Source organism: Penicillium malachiteum, assembly GCF_028827825.1.
Source record: "Penicillium malachiteum strain IBT 17515 chromosome Unknown utg000003l:1.0-4950554.0:1.0-4952489.0, whole genome shotgun sequence".
In the NCBI taxonomy this organism is placed as follows: domain Eukaryota; kingdom Fungi; phylum Ascomycota; class Eurotiomycetes; order Eurotiales; family Aspergillaceae; genus Penicillium; species Penicillium malachiteum.
The window spans coordinates 3,067,901-3,082,319 of NW_026643096.1; the positions used below are offsets into that span (position 1 = coordinate 3,067,901).

The following is a 14,419-nucleotide window of genomic DNA, read 5'->3' on the forward strand; positions in this document are numbered from 1 at the left end:
ATCAATATGAACGGAGAGAGGAATGATGGAGTTATTTGGAAAATCATCCAGGTAACAATCTGCAAAGGATGTTGGAACAAAGCATTCAGAAATTCCAGGTCTGATGCTATTATGGAGTTTGGTGAGTTATCATTCAGCTCAGAAGTTCTTGAAACTATCCTTACCTAGTTTCTCACCAAGGAAAATAACCGCTATTAATTTGGAATCAACTAATTTATATGTCTGTGCCAGCCCCACATGAATAGGCTCTGTGAAGGATTAGAACTATATTTAGATCCTGATACGAGGATCTTCCAATGACCTACCATTGGAGTCAACTGGTGGTTGATTAAGCTTGTTGTCTAAGAAATTATACGCTTGTCTCTGTAGTAATGGGGAAAGGTTGCGTAAATGTCCCCTCCCTCTGACACTAAAGGATCAGCCCAAAAAGTCGGGATTGACTAGTATTTACTTCATTGTGATTAAAGTTGCTTAGGGTGCTTTCGAATCCGAACATCTGGCCATTCAATAGTTAGTTCTAGCAGCTTTGACTTACGGAGGATAAATACTCATACATCTGCATAAACGGCACGCTGGGATAACGAAGATGTATTGCTCAGCTCAGTCATTATCCTGACCTCCGGCTCAATGATAATTGGACGTGTCCCCTACGGATAATAATATTTTCCATTTGACTAGCATAGCTCGAGTTAGTACTTGAACGCCCATCAAAAAGAAAAGGATCTTACAAAATCGTGAAGAGCCTTCCACAGGGTTGATACCCATAAATATTTTGGCTTGATGGAGCTTGCAATATCCTGAAGTGAATATGCTATTAGTCTTGATGGGTCTAGCTAGATTTGACCCTTTGCAAATTGCAATAGAACAAGCGGACCTTGAGTAGGAAGAAGACTTCGGCCAATGTGAGTAGGAAAAAAGCTGCAATAGGCAGCCACGGAGGAAGAATTTCGTGAAACATGTTTGCTTGGGTTTGACAAGTTACATCCATAAAGGCCTACATATATGAAAGAAGATACGGCATTTAAGATCATATCCAACACATCGTGGGGCACTTGGAATAGAAAGCCCCAATATCATCCCGGCATTCAACTGCCCCCAAATAAATACATACAAGTTACTACTAGCCCGGGATTTGTATTGGACAGATCCAAAACCTACGTGTGTATTCCAGCTAGTAGCCAGGGTGTGCACTATTCCTACACTAGCAGAGTCTGCATTTCATGAGATATAAAAGGACCATCTATCAGCGGGGTAAAAATAATATGATGTAATTGGCCCAAGGCAATTTATTCCACATTCTTGAGTGGTAATGACGAGTAGTCTATGGGTCCAGGTCATCGTTTGCAAAATACCAACATTAGTCTACCGTGACCTCGGCACAGTAGGCTAACTCTGCGAAATAAATCTATTGAGACAGCCCTCAAGTCTCGGTCAAGCCAAATCAAGTAAGGATTTACAACTTATCGAGTTGAGTAATCTTGACGAAGATATTATCCTGCGTAAAACTTGCATTAGCCTCCTTCTCTACTCCACTTACGGGAAATGTACAAACCATTATTTCGTTAGAAGAACCACCAATGGAGAACTTCGTACTAGCGGAGTTGTTTCCACACCAAAAACGGCCTGTAGCGCCCTGCTCAATCTGGGCTACGACTTGGCTGCTGTAGTCCAGTAAAGGCATCCGCTCGGTGCCGTCTTGCCCTTGTGCCAGAGAAGCAATTATCCCTTCAATTGACTTATACGGGGAGTTCTTGGGTAACTTGAAATCTCCAAAGTAGGTCTGACCCTGTGTGGCAACAGCACCGGTTGTGATACACAGAACCTTAACATAGAATGGGATTAACTCCAGTCGGAGCGTATCAGCCATCAGCTCTATTGCGCGTTTTGAGCCGGCATATGATCATAAATTAGATAGTCACTGATCAAGATGGATTCATGCATAGCCAAGACTAAGCGAAACAAGGGTAGAAGATAAGAAAAAAAAACCCCAGGCGAGATGGGTAAAGGCTACTGCAGAAAATGCAGAATCCAACAAACAAAGTACAATTAGGCAAGACATACCCATAAATGGAACATTTAGATAACCAGAGATAGACGTGATGAAAGCAATCGAGCCTTTTGCCTTAATCAACAAAGGCGAAAAGGCCTTCGTTACCCGCAATGGTCCCCAGACGTTGATATCATAGAGAGCCTTGAGCTGATCCACATCCTCATCCAAGTAGGGCATGAAATGATTGCGGCCGGCATTATTGACTAGCACGTCGAGAGATCCGCCAGTCTGCGCATCTACTGCAGCCACAGCTGCCTGAATTTGGATTGGCTCTGTCACATCCAGGGTCAGAAGGGTGACATTAGGCAGCCCATTCAGCTTGGTTATCTTGTTGAGGTTTCGGGCCGTAGCAAAGACATGAAACCCCTGTTTTTGGAATGTCAATGCTAGACCATAACCAATTCCATCGTCGCTACATCCGGTAATCAAGACTGTTTTAGGGGCCATGGCGGGTTCGTAATGCTTAGTGGGTAGATTTTTGTGATGTTGAGATGAAGAAGAGGAGTGAAAGTGGTACGAGTCTGACGCATTCAAGTTTTAAGCTACCCACCTAGGCGGTTCTTGGTATTAATCCAGGCTACTTCCAAGGTTCAATGTTTGATCTTTGAGTCCACCAATGGATACGGACTAGGTGGTTTCCAAGTTATCGTGGGGCCGTTTTATCTTGATCACCCTTGCTGATCATGCACCGCTGATTGGCGGATGGTGATAGGTAAACCCATGTACAGAGTACATGTGTGTAAATTACCTACTATGTACGGAGTACTCCGGATGGCTGCCTGTAGATGGCTGTCCAGGTGGGACGCCTCGGATCGAGTCCGGACAGCTGGACACTTTACTACATCTGCATGTATTGCATACTACGGAGTGCTTTTTCAAGTTTACCCCTCCTACCTGATGCGCCCAACTAACCTAGGACCTTGGGCCGATGCAGCTCGCTCTATACCGGAGGGAGTGCGATCGATCTGCACAGATCCACCCCCATGTCCACCTTTGAGGCCCCTCTGGCACTCCATGACTTGAGAAACCCCTCAAATAATTACGTTAGCGGGGTTCAGCTCTAAAGTGGGGGAATTGAACTGGAACGGTGGACATCCATGGATGGTGCAACAACCTACCTCAACCCTGAAGGAAAGATGGACCTCGGACATGTGGAAACGGCCGAATGGCCCACGATTGGTGAGTTCCAAGGTTTGGCGAATCAAGACCACTAATATGACTAGGTATCCTGATCTGGACTAGCGTTCTGCATTTCGCACTCAAGCTGAAATCCTTATGGTGAGGGACACCGGGCCGTGCTATTGTCTCCGTTTCTTTCTGTATAGTGTAACGCATAATATACTCCAGGGCTAGCGCTTCAATGAGGAATTTTTCAATATGTATGTATATCAAGGAGTGGAGTTACGCCTTCAATTGCCAAATAATGTTTCTACTAGTGAACACGACACGGGTCACAGTCAGTGTTGTAGACCACACAGCCTTGGAGGATCCCCACGGGAGCAATCTTGGAAGCGCCCACGCTAATGCAGGAATTAAACTAGTGAGCTAGGCACCTTCCTTTGGACAAACAAACATTTGAACCCTGTGGAATTTCAAAAGACCACGCAATACCTTTTTTCAAATAGTCAATACGAAAATTCCACGGAGTACAGGCGCAAACAGCAAGTCCACTGGACTTCGAACTGTTATCAATGCAAGGCTTATACATATTCCTCGTCAATGATTCATGAGATCCAAATTATGTACACAATCTGCATTCTATTTACATAAGCCCATGAGGAACAATTCTGGTTCAAGTTGGTAGTCGGTGGCTCAAACTTCAAGTATTGAAATCTTCAAGTTGTATGAAAGTTTTATGAGATACCCAATGAGACAAGACCAACTTATACTTATTTCCGCTCTTCGTTGTACATCAAATCCATAGTGCATATGAACTCGATTCTGGTTAACCTGCGGAGTGGCAAGACCAGCCTGAATAGACTTTTGAATAGCCCGATCGTTGTAGCATTCATCGCCATAATCACTTGTTCCATCCACTGGGGGCTGTCTCATAGGGTACTGAATATTAAAAGTGGAAATACTTCAGCAAGGTCTCACTAACAGTCATCCGGAGCCAATCGCTTTCGAATAGTAAGCTTCGTATATAAGCTCAGTACAAAAGTGCTTTACATCAACGCCATCACGATTCCTTCCACAATATAGAGAATCTAGCCATCAAATGGAGGATTAATAAGATTAGACTCCATGCCCGCCGGAGGTACTCCAGCCGGGGTGGTCGCCATTTCCTCTGCCGACATATTGGAAGTCATAGTGAGTAAGTAGCAGATTGACAGGAAATCGAGAAAAAGAAAATCAGAGTATACCTAGAAGCCCCAGAGCTGCAGGCAAGTGCTAATTCACCTCATTAAAAGTGCACCCCAGTACGAACTTGCTAATTCTAGATGGCGATTTTAGTGGGAGATGTTGGGGGCTAGCGAGAAAATGTGGGAATTCTGCACGAGCGAACGCATTCTTTATGAGACATTCTCGCTCTCGCACCTTGGGGGTCAGTTGGGTATATAATTTGATGCTAATAAGTTATAAAAAGGGTCTCAAACAAACATTCAATGCCCGTAAGCCCCCATTCCAATATGGTTTTATTCCAGGTGGTGAGCTAGGCGGTCTAGGGCCCATACTTCTCCGAATTAGATTTTCCGTTTTCCACCATCAGATTCTAGGGTTGTTTATATTATCCGCAATGTGGCAAACTAAGTACATACGACCACAGGGTGTGGAGAACAGGGCTTCCCGTCCGCTCAGCCGTACTTAAGCCACACGCCGGTCAGTTAGTAGTATGGTGGGTGACCACATGCGAATCCTGACTGTTGTATGTTTGTGCTCACCAGCTTTTTTTGATTCGTCCGGGAAATCGCACTTGCCGCCCTACTCTTCAGCCCCTTCAAGCTGGTCACCCTGAACGCCCTGAACACCGATATTTTGCACCTGAATATTCTGCACTTGTCTGGAGAGCTGACGTGGGCTTCTTAATATAACTACCGACATCTACTATATATTTATATATCTGCTATCACTACGACGGAATTATATTATTGCCAGGCATGGTAAAATTCCAGATTGAAAATTCTCCTCTCTCGTAAGAAAATCAGCCTTGTCACCCCTTGAAAAATTTGTGCCCAGGTGGTGGCACTCTTTCTATCGTTCTAACCTTCAATAGTAGGAGTAAGCACCTCACTAACACATCTTTGGCCTAAAGACTGGAAAAGCTGCTTTTGTAGAGAACAGAAAAGAATTGATGGAGAGTGTATTTTGGTGATTCAGAATCTGTAGAGGATATCCAGAGGATGAGTTCAATACCAGGAAGCAAAATAATCTATCTAGATTAGAGCAGCTAGATCTATGATATAACACATGTGTCAGTGGCATATCATCACGAGGGAAAGGAAGAAGACTTATAGTGAGGTACTTGAGAATAATGTGCCGACCTGATGGCTGCGATGTTCATCTTTAAACTCTGTCCCACCCCCTTCTCCAGTTGTACCTTCACGGTCGCCTCGATCCCGAAATAAGAGGTTACCTACCAATAGAATATCAAAGCCTTCATGTGAACGACCTATCTGGAATTCTAAGACATCTTAGACTAAATTGACAAGATTGTAGAACTCTGGCTGAATATACTCAAATTAAGAGTGATAAGACTCAAACAAGTGTAAATGCAGGCTATTTGGGAATGCATACTCCAGTTGTTGGCTGCATACCTTAGAAAAGCGCGTAAATCGACCGAATGCTCTCCTTTCTCTCTGCTTCCACCTTCAAACTCTGGGGAGATATTATCTTTGTTTTAGAAATCCAGATAAGTTACATATATCTCTGCTCAAACATTATGCGCTCTGGCTGGCGATAGAATGTTGCCGAGGCACGGACACAGGTGGTGGTAATTAACTAAGTGCTAGAGATCAGACCAGTAGATAGTCACCTGATCCCGTAGGATATCTCTCACCTCGCTGGCAGTGCCCCATTTTCCCCTCCTTCCCTCTTCATGCTCCTCATATCTTTGGTTTCCCTCTAGCACTAAGCAAAAACTAGCCGTTTGGTGGAGGAAATAAATCTTATCATGGGCGATTGAAACAAAAAGTCCACAAATAGTTCCAAGGTACACCTTGAAGTTCCTTTGCCTCTAGATCAATGTTGTCCTTGCACTCTAAGGTATTATCAACATTCACTACAATATTCATTTCGGAGACTGCCATCGGCTGGCTCACTGCCAAAATGATGCTTAAGACTCTCCGGACCACCATTTGTTCTTTATATTTTTTTTTTCAAAATCTGCTTCTATACCTCATTTATATTGGCAGGCAGAGTCGCAATTGTACTATCCACCCTTTCAATTGTCTTCTTACAATATAAAGCCTTCAAAATTCAAACCTAAGGAAGACCTAGAGATATACACGGTGCCCAATCTTAAGTAATTTCTTAGCCAGGTGACTTTTGATAGTAGGCTCTGAGAGCTCCTTCTCTTTTCATAGCTCCTCAACTTCATATTGCATGGTATGGCTTACTTACTCGCTTACCATTCTGAACTGTACTCCCCTGATTCATGGATAGAAGGGTGGTCAGAACAAAGATCTCTAAAAATGTTTATAGGGTGCAGTGGGGAAGTATGTCCTTCCGATGATGGTATTGCCACACCCCGTCTTACGGTCATATACTCTGTTCTGCCGCGATGGGACCCTTGGTTTTCTTGCAGTAATCCTGTTAGTGGCGGTTTGTTCATTGTTAGCTGGATCGACCTGTATACCTCGAGTGCATTGCCTAGAGCATTCACCTCTTCACTATTTAATATTGTCTGCTACTTAAGGAGAACACCTGGTTCCCAGCTATGAGACAGGATGCCTTCACTGTTTATTTATATGCAATAAAGACTTTGGGTATCTCAATTTCCATCATCGTTTTATCTAGCGAATCCATCGGCGGAAATCTTGTCCTTACGATGTTGCGTTATCTCGCGACAGAATTCCGATAATATGTTGCCTCTACCGCGTGCAGCTTTGGTATGGTATCCGCGGATTAACATGACTAAAGAGGCAACAGAAGGCGTGGACACAAATTGGAACTACATATCGGATTATCTGTTCTCAGAGCTCGCTGAATAGGGTTCCTTTGCCTACGTTCCACCCAACTAGCCTTGCGACTTTTTGTACTTTATACCCTTGGAAAGAGCCGAACCTACCCGTCCTGGTTTATTTACAGACAGGAAAAGCAGAGTTCTAACATGATTTTGTATCAAATATGTTGAGAGCTTGAAGAATGCTGGCAATAAGCTAGGGTTTCACGAAGTGCCTCATGTTGCACATGCGATTTTTGGTACGGGAAAAGTACTTGGGATGCCCGAGGCTTCTATGGAAGGAGATACATGGGCAGCATAGGTTAGCTATAGGCTAAAATATGATTAATAATTATACCAATCGTTCAAAATCGAAACTTATGTACTGAACCAGCTACTCAGATGTATACATAATGGAGGGGGAAATAACTATTACATGTCAGCCTGAGGTTGAATACTGGTATATACTACGCCGTCGCTAGCTAGCGTCACATATTGCAAGAGAATAAAAACAACCTAAAAGTTAAAATTGAGTAGCCTTGTATATTCATCGATCATATAGGAATACTCTATGCAGATATACTTAACTGTTTACTTATATGGTTGAGCTCAGCCCCGCCCTTGTTGCTCGACTACCAACTAGTGCGTTCCCTTACCTTCGATAATTACAATTCAAATTACTATAGTCGGATGATTATCGTTACAAGCTGTAGCAAGTATTCAAGAGAAACAAGTGATTAGAAGTTACAAATACCTTTATCTATTCAAGAGGCATGTGGCTTGATGCATATGTGGAACAAACCATAGCCTTAGGGTCCAAGCCGTAACTTGAAAACCTCTAAATTCCATCTCGAAACAGATCTGTTCTAGTTGGTTTATCTACCTTGAAAATTTGATTTGTAATGCTATAATTAATTAAGCGTAGAAAGATTTGTAACATTTGACCTCAGGAGTCAATTGATCCTGGAAAGAGGCTAGTGTATCCACTAAAAGAGCGGTGTAGAGCGGCGGCTGACTTTTCTATCTGCTTTCATGGATATCGATATCGTGCTGCCGGAGGAGCTAAATCATAGCGTGCATATTACCCTAAGCAATTGCGAAGAACAGTGTTTTCTGACTAGATTATCTGCTATAGAGAGCAGCGGGACATCTATCGTCGGGCGATAAATAGGCTGCCAGAACAAAAGGTCAGCGGTCGAGCTAATATTTGAATGGGATGACTAACTGATGGTGTTGAAGCGGTGCGACATCTCTGAGATATTATGTGAGGGTAGTTTTAAGTGAGGGTGGCGTTGAAAACACTAATCAGACTGTAGTTTTTATAAGAGGTACTATTGTAAGCATATTCAAGCAATATTTATTCTTCTAGCTGATTCAAGCTGTTTGATTTTACCCTTGAGCTTGTAACTTAGCTGGGCTAGAATTTGCGGGAAATGAGGCCCGCGGAACAGGAAGCCGGCTTCCAGAAACCCTTTTGCTCTTCCTGGAGCCCTGCGTTTCCTTGGATGGCCTTGTTTGCCTCATATTTTCAATTGCTGGCTTTTTATATCCCGCCAATCTTTTACTGGTGTGAGACGTCTACCTCTTTAGTGTACTCTACTAGGCGTCTGGGAATAGCTGTTTATAAATAGGAGCCCCTTCCACTCCACCAGGGAGAATTCTTAATCCCCTACTTACACCGCCATATACGGCACAAAAATCAATCTTATAAATGGCCTAAAGTATCCCGAATTCTTAACGCCTTTATCAGGTAGGTCGCCAGCCAAGAACTTGGTGGGAGTATCAAATCAAGCCGAGTGTCTATACGTAGATCTAATACGTTAGATGCTGATGAATCTCTTCAAGGCTACGTGAAAGATAAAGTCCGGTTAGTGGCTGTTGGCTTCGATTTATAAAAGAGATACTTATATTAGTATATAGTTACGATTATAAACCCTGCTGTCATAGCCCGGCGTTGCGAATACTAAGTCCTCTGTCCAATATATTCTACGCCAGAGCTATTGATGAACTATCAGATTCAATCAAACAGGTCCAATATAACGACCCCATTATTAATTTTATGAAGGATATTAGACATTTTGCTACATTAAGAATTTTGATACTAGAGGATATGCTAGATGTAAAGCAGACGCATCATTCAGGTCTTAGCAGGCATATTATCCTAGTATGCTCATTCAAGGGGTCTAAGAGGGTAACACTCACTTCATGGTAACTAGATTATAGCTTGGTAGATAACATAGAAGAATTCTGAGCGGCTCCCATGATAAAATTATAGCTATAATTAATACTATTATCATCTTATGAATAACGCTAATAACTCTCCCTAGCCATTTTGGATGGATTCTGGATGTACTACTTAGGGAATAAAAATTATAATTATCATTTGGAAACTTTAGGACAGATGAGCTTTCGCATAGTCAGAAAGGCCTCAACCAGGAAATGATTTTAATTTCAAATTAGCTTTGTGAGTTCTTGACATGTTTGATGGAGGTTTGAATAGTCGTATATCGTCCGGCAGATGGAGTAATTGTAAAAGGCCTTACAAGGCAGCCTCGGTCTGGTGTCCGAAGATAAGAGCGTCTGTCATGGGCTCTCTAAAGACTGAAGTAGAACGATAGAAGTCAATATATAGTTTACATTTAAGGTGAGAGAATAATAGGTTATTACACATGATAAGGGTTTATGTATACCTTACGGATCACGTGCCTGTACAGTCACGCGCGGCGATGATCATGTGAGGGTTCATCAGGAACCCTCATTGAAGTGTAAATGTTCCAACACTTATCCATGTGTTTGATCCGTACGTTTGCACTTGTCAAGGTGAGTCCTGTTTGGGTTCAGCCCGTGACAGCGTCCTATAAAACATCACTATCCATTAAAACCTTGATGTAATTCTCGGGGAAGAGTTGTGAACCTCCTTCTGATTGGAATTCTGTGCGCAGACGCTCGACATATGTAAATCGAATTGTTCGTGGCCCTGAGTCATCTATTGCGAAGTGATTGATATACTAGTATATCTTCGCCCTCCCTTACAGCGGCTCTCTCGCTCCTGAAAAAGTCTCTGCTCGGACATCTTTCAAGGTTGAATTCTGTAGCACATGGTATTTTATCGATCCGAGTCTGAAATATTAAGGCGTCTTCATTTTTAAGTTGTTCAATTTTCAAGGTGTGTAATTTTCTAGCCTGCCGAATATTTTGATTCTTCAAAATGATTCCTTTGCAATGTTCAAGTGGGCAGAAAAACTATAGGGTGCAAAGATTAATAGCCATTATTATTGAACCATTAACAACTTCAAAGACCATTAATTTTCCTACGAAGATAAAATTATCCTTTTACTATCATTTCGAGCCGATAATTTTTGGTGTGGTCAGTATTAGCCGGATTTAAGACAGTTCGTCATAAAGCGCAAAAGCGCAAAAGTCAAAAAAGGTATATGCTCCTTCCGCAATACCCTACTTGAGGTATAATCCAAAGAAAGCTGAATGATAAAACTTCAAAGCTTTACGATTTTTCCTGAATCAATCATGCGTCTTCTTTGTAAAATCGCACGAAAAAATGGGGCTTCAGCGGGTACATATCATGGTCGTCCATTATAGCATAAGCCAAACATGGATCATTGTCTTCATATGGCTGCTACTCATAGAGGTATATGTGAGTTATATTTTAAATAGGTCCTATATTAATGAAAACTCAGAGCTATGGATGTGGATAACTTAAGATGCTATAGAACGAGGAGAATAATAATAATAAGGAGGAGGAGGAGGGTGCGAAAAGAGTGTGATTTATTCCTAATACTTTTGATTTTTTCAAATTTTATCACCACATCGAACTCGAACTAAATTTCAAAATTGGCCATGTATAACTATCCCTCGAACCTTCATAATAGGAGTCACTAAGCAACCTTTAGCAGCTTAAAGGGAGATAAACATGGGCTAAAATTAAATCAGTAGAAGCATTTGACGCTCGAACAAAATCATATACCGTGAAAGAGCTAAAATACTCGTCCTCGCGGTCATGGTTAAAAATACCTGTAGACTATGGCTTCCCTGAGTAAGGCTAATATAAAAGGCATGTAGACTATAAGTGGAGAGGTCCAGCTGAATGATATTATAATATTTATTTTGGATACACTTAAGGTCAAATTACTCTGATCCTTGCTGCCTTTCAACAAGGTATACTGCTATATTAGGTTCAAATTTTTGATATTGGCTTTAATTTATCCCAAAGGAGGATATCTATGCATACGTGTACTTACTAATCTTGATCCTCCCTTCGGAGGAGACAAATATATTGTTATATACAAGAGCTGTATGGCAGACTCCAAGGTCTCAATGAATCTACTATAGCCTATGCAGACGCTAATACTATAAGCCTTCAAAAGGTAATGTATCAATTAAGATTAACATGACCAGTATCTCCGTTGCCTAGTGATAGATAAGTGGCGGTGCCTCCATTACTATAAAAGTTATCTATAGCTCTTGGGAAGAGTGTACATCGATTTTGCTCTATCTAAATAGAAAAGAAAAAAAGCTTGAGAATTAGAGAAATATGAAATAGTGAAAGTGAAAGTGAAAGTGAAAAAGAAATATTAAATTTTCAGGGCTGCTATTTTAAGGGGCAAACCATGGGCGATTCGCCCTCAATTCGCTTGGCCAATCAGGATCATAGGTATTTTTAGAGATGATCTTAGCGAGGAAGATTTACTAGTACGTCATAGATTTGGGATTCTAGTCTACATAATACATCCCTTCCCGAGTTGAAAATTATCCCATAAAGGCAAAATTGCACCTCATTTTAGCAGCAGCAGTTAGTTAGATAGGATCTCTTTACCCGAGCACTATTAGAGCTTAACAAAGATTGGTTAGATTATTAGCGTGCAGCATATTCAGGATAGAATAGTGGTGTTCAAGGCATTCAGGTGAATGGGATGAAGAGACTAAAAATTAGAGCAGCAGGAGAAAGTTTCCAACCTAATCAAAACATAGAACAGTAAATCTAAGGCTATTATCACCTAGCGCCCACGCTTCGGGCGTGGCAGCTCGCAAAGGTGGTTTACCCTCTTCGGGGTAATGCAAACTTTCATGATGCTAACCTTGAAGTTAAAATTCTTAACCTGAAAGAGTAACCCTACCAGGGTGCATCCTCATTTCCATCCATCCTAGTCTGTTGGTTGTGGTTTTGTTCATTGATAGCTGGATCGACCCGTGTACCCTAGAGTGCACATGCCATAGAGCGTTCCCCTCTTCAGTATTTAGTGCTATGAAGGCAAAATGCATACCTGGTAGCAGATATATCGAATTACGTAGAGATAATAGATTTCTAAGCACTTGAACCAAGCTTGATTTTGAAGAGCGACCATGAGTTCAATCTTCTAATATAACGATTGCCTTTCCACTTTTCAGAATTCCCCGTCCCTTTTTATTGGTGACTCCGTCACTCTGCTTGGTTTCAGCTAACACAAATGGTTCGGTGATTGTGTCTGGTGGTTCTCCGTTGAGTGATCTCCCTTCAAATATGTGAGAAATAAGACAACCGTGAACACAAACTTTGACACGACGTGTTTCTCCGCTGGGAACTGAAACAAGGCTTCCATCAGGTCTTTGAGCCTCCATGTATTTTGGTTCAAATATGTCCCCTGCTTTCATTTGAATGAGCTCATAGCGAGTCCCTCTAGGGGGTACGCAGCGGGCACGGAATTGAAACGCCTTGACAAAAACTCGTTTCAGGGTATTCTGAATATCTTTTTCAAAGCTTCCAAATTTGGGAATTTTTAATAATGGGCTGAAAAGTTTGAGGAGCTCACTCTGAGACTCTTCAGCTTGTAACTGAACCCAACAGTCTAGGAATGGATGGTTTTCTTCCAACATAAGCTCAACTGCTGCCTTGTGGAATCCTTCCAGAGTGCCTTGCGGAGCTTGGTCATATATCAGAATCGGCCTTGAGCGAATAAGTTGTGCATGAGACTTACTGATGCGTTCAATCGCTGACTGGTATCCCTTTAGCATGTAACCTTCCCGTTGCAAAATAAGCCAACAAGTTGAGTGGCAGACTCGTTCCCTTATGAACCCGAATAGCAGTGCAGAAAATGCAATCTTCGGGTCAAAAGATATAATACTCATATCCCCAAGAGTTGACCTAATCAGCGTGCATAATTCTGGCTTTTTGCAAGGCTTTTTTTGTAACTTTGAAAATTTTTCGTCGGAAAGACATTGAAGAAGAAGCAAAGCAGCTTGACTCACTGCAGTCTCAAGTTCGGAAAGATCCTCGGAAATCCTCATTGACACGTTATTGGCTGCCTGTGAGTCTTTCAATATACCACTTAATCCTTCTGCGGTGTTAATTTGTTCCTCGAGGGATGAATTTTGCCTGATCTTCTCTTCAATTTCCATGTTCTTCCTTCCTAGCTCTGCTCTGAGTGTTCTTACTTCGTCTAAAGGACTCGAGTCCCCTTCTCTAGCCTCATATTGTCCCTTGTACCAATGTAGCGTTTCACAGAGAGCGAAGTTTTCTTCTTGCAAGTGTCGTATGTTTTTCTCCAATGTCAAGATTTTCTTATCGTGGTGTGTTCTCACAAGCTCCAATTCCATTTTCATCAGCTGGATCCTCTTTCCGAGGCTTGATTCTGAATTTGATGCAGCTTCGTCTTTGACATTGATTTGTGCTACCGGAGAGGCTGTTCCACTCTCAAACGTCTCCACGCCTTCGCCAATCTCATTCATCGTTCTCGAGTTTTCATCCATCTCAGAGAAACCAACCCGCGCCTAAATAATGATTATTATTAGCCTAGCTAGAGGGATTATACGAAATCTTATTTTCATACCTTTGAGCCCGAGTCTGGTAAAACCTGACCCCTAGAATTTCGGTTGTTGTAATGCGATTCCAGTGGTCGCATTCTCTTTCGAGCATCAGAATCTGCTTCACCAGAATAAAGCTCCGGCTCTGGAAAGCGTCTCGACTGTTTTCGATTCCGCTTTTGGTTCAGAACGGAAGACTGAAAGTAATCTGCATGCTTGGCTGATTCGGAACCCCAATGCCACCACCGTTCTGGCGTTCTGGGTTCCGAAAAGGGAGATTGTTCAGAATTGGCTGGGGAGAGAGATTTGCTGGGGCTTTCTAATTTGCTCATTTTGTATGATGATTTTCTCTGGTTCTAATTTGATGACACAGGAATTAAAGTCGAGTCTTGAAGTTCTTACTTTTCTGAGGGAAATAGAAAAGGAGAGGGGTGACTTGGGGGCCAGGCAAGGGGGCGGAGGCAAGGCTGACT

At 42.2% G+C, this 14,419-nt stretch overlaps 2 protein-coding genes across 2 annotated transcripts; both read right to left on the reverse strand.

Annotated features, from left to right (window-relative positions):
- Positions 1-1,453: 1,453 nt before the first annotated feature.
- On the reverse strand, positions 1,454-2,497 carry N7483_007494 (uncharacterized protein; the record flags this gene model as incomplete). The annotated part of the gene is made up of 2 exons (XM_057090931.1): positions 1,454-1,872; positions 2,062-2,497. The coding sequence occupies 2 exons, from the start codon at positions 2,495-2,497 to the stop codon at positions 1,454-1,456; spliced, it is 855 nt and encodes a 284-aa protein (XP_056945672.1).
- Positions 2,498-12,515: 10,018 nt separating this feature from the next.
- Positions 12,516-14,278, reverse strand: N7483_007495 (uncharacterized protein; the record flags this gene model as incomplete). The annotated part of the gene is made up of 2 exons (XM_057090932.1): positions 12,516-13,913; positions 13,973-14,278. 2 exons carry the CDS (start codon positions 14,276-14,278, stop codon positions 12,516-12,518), a joined length of 1,704 nt encoding a protein of 567 aa, XP_056945673.1.
- Positions 14,279-14,419: the final 141 nt, after the last annotated feature.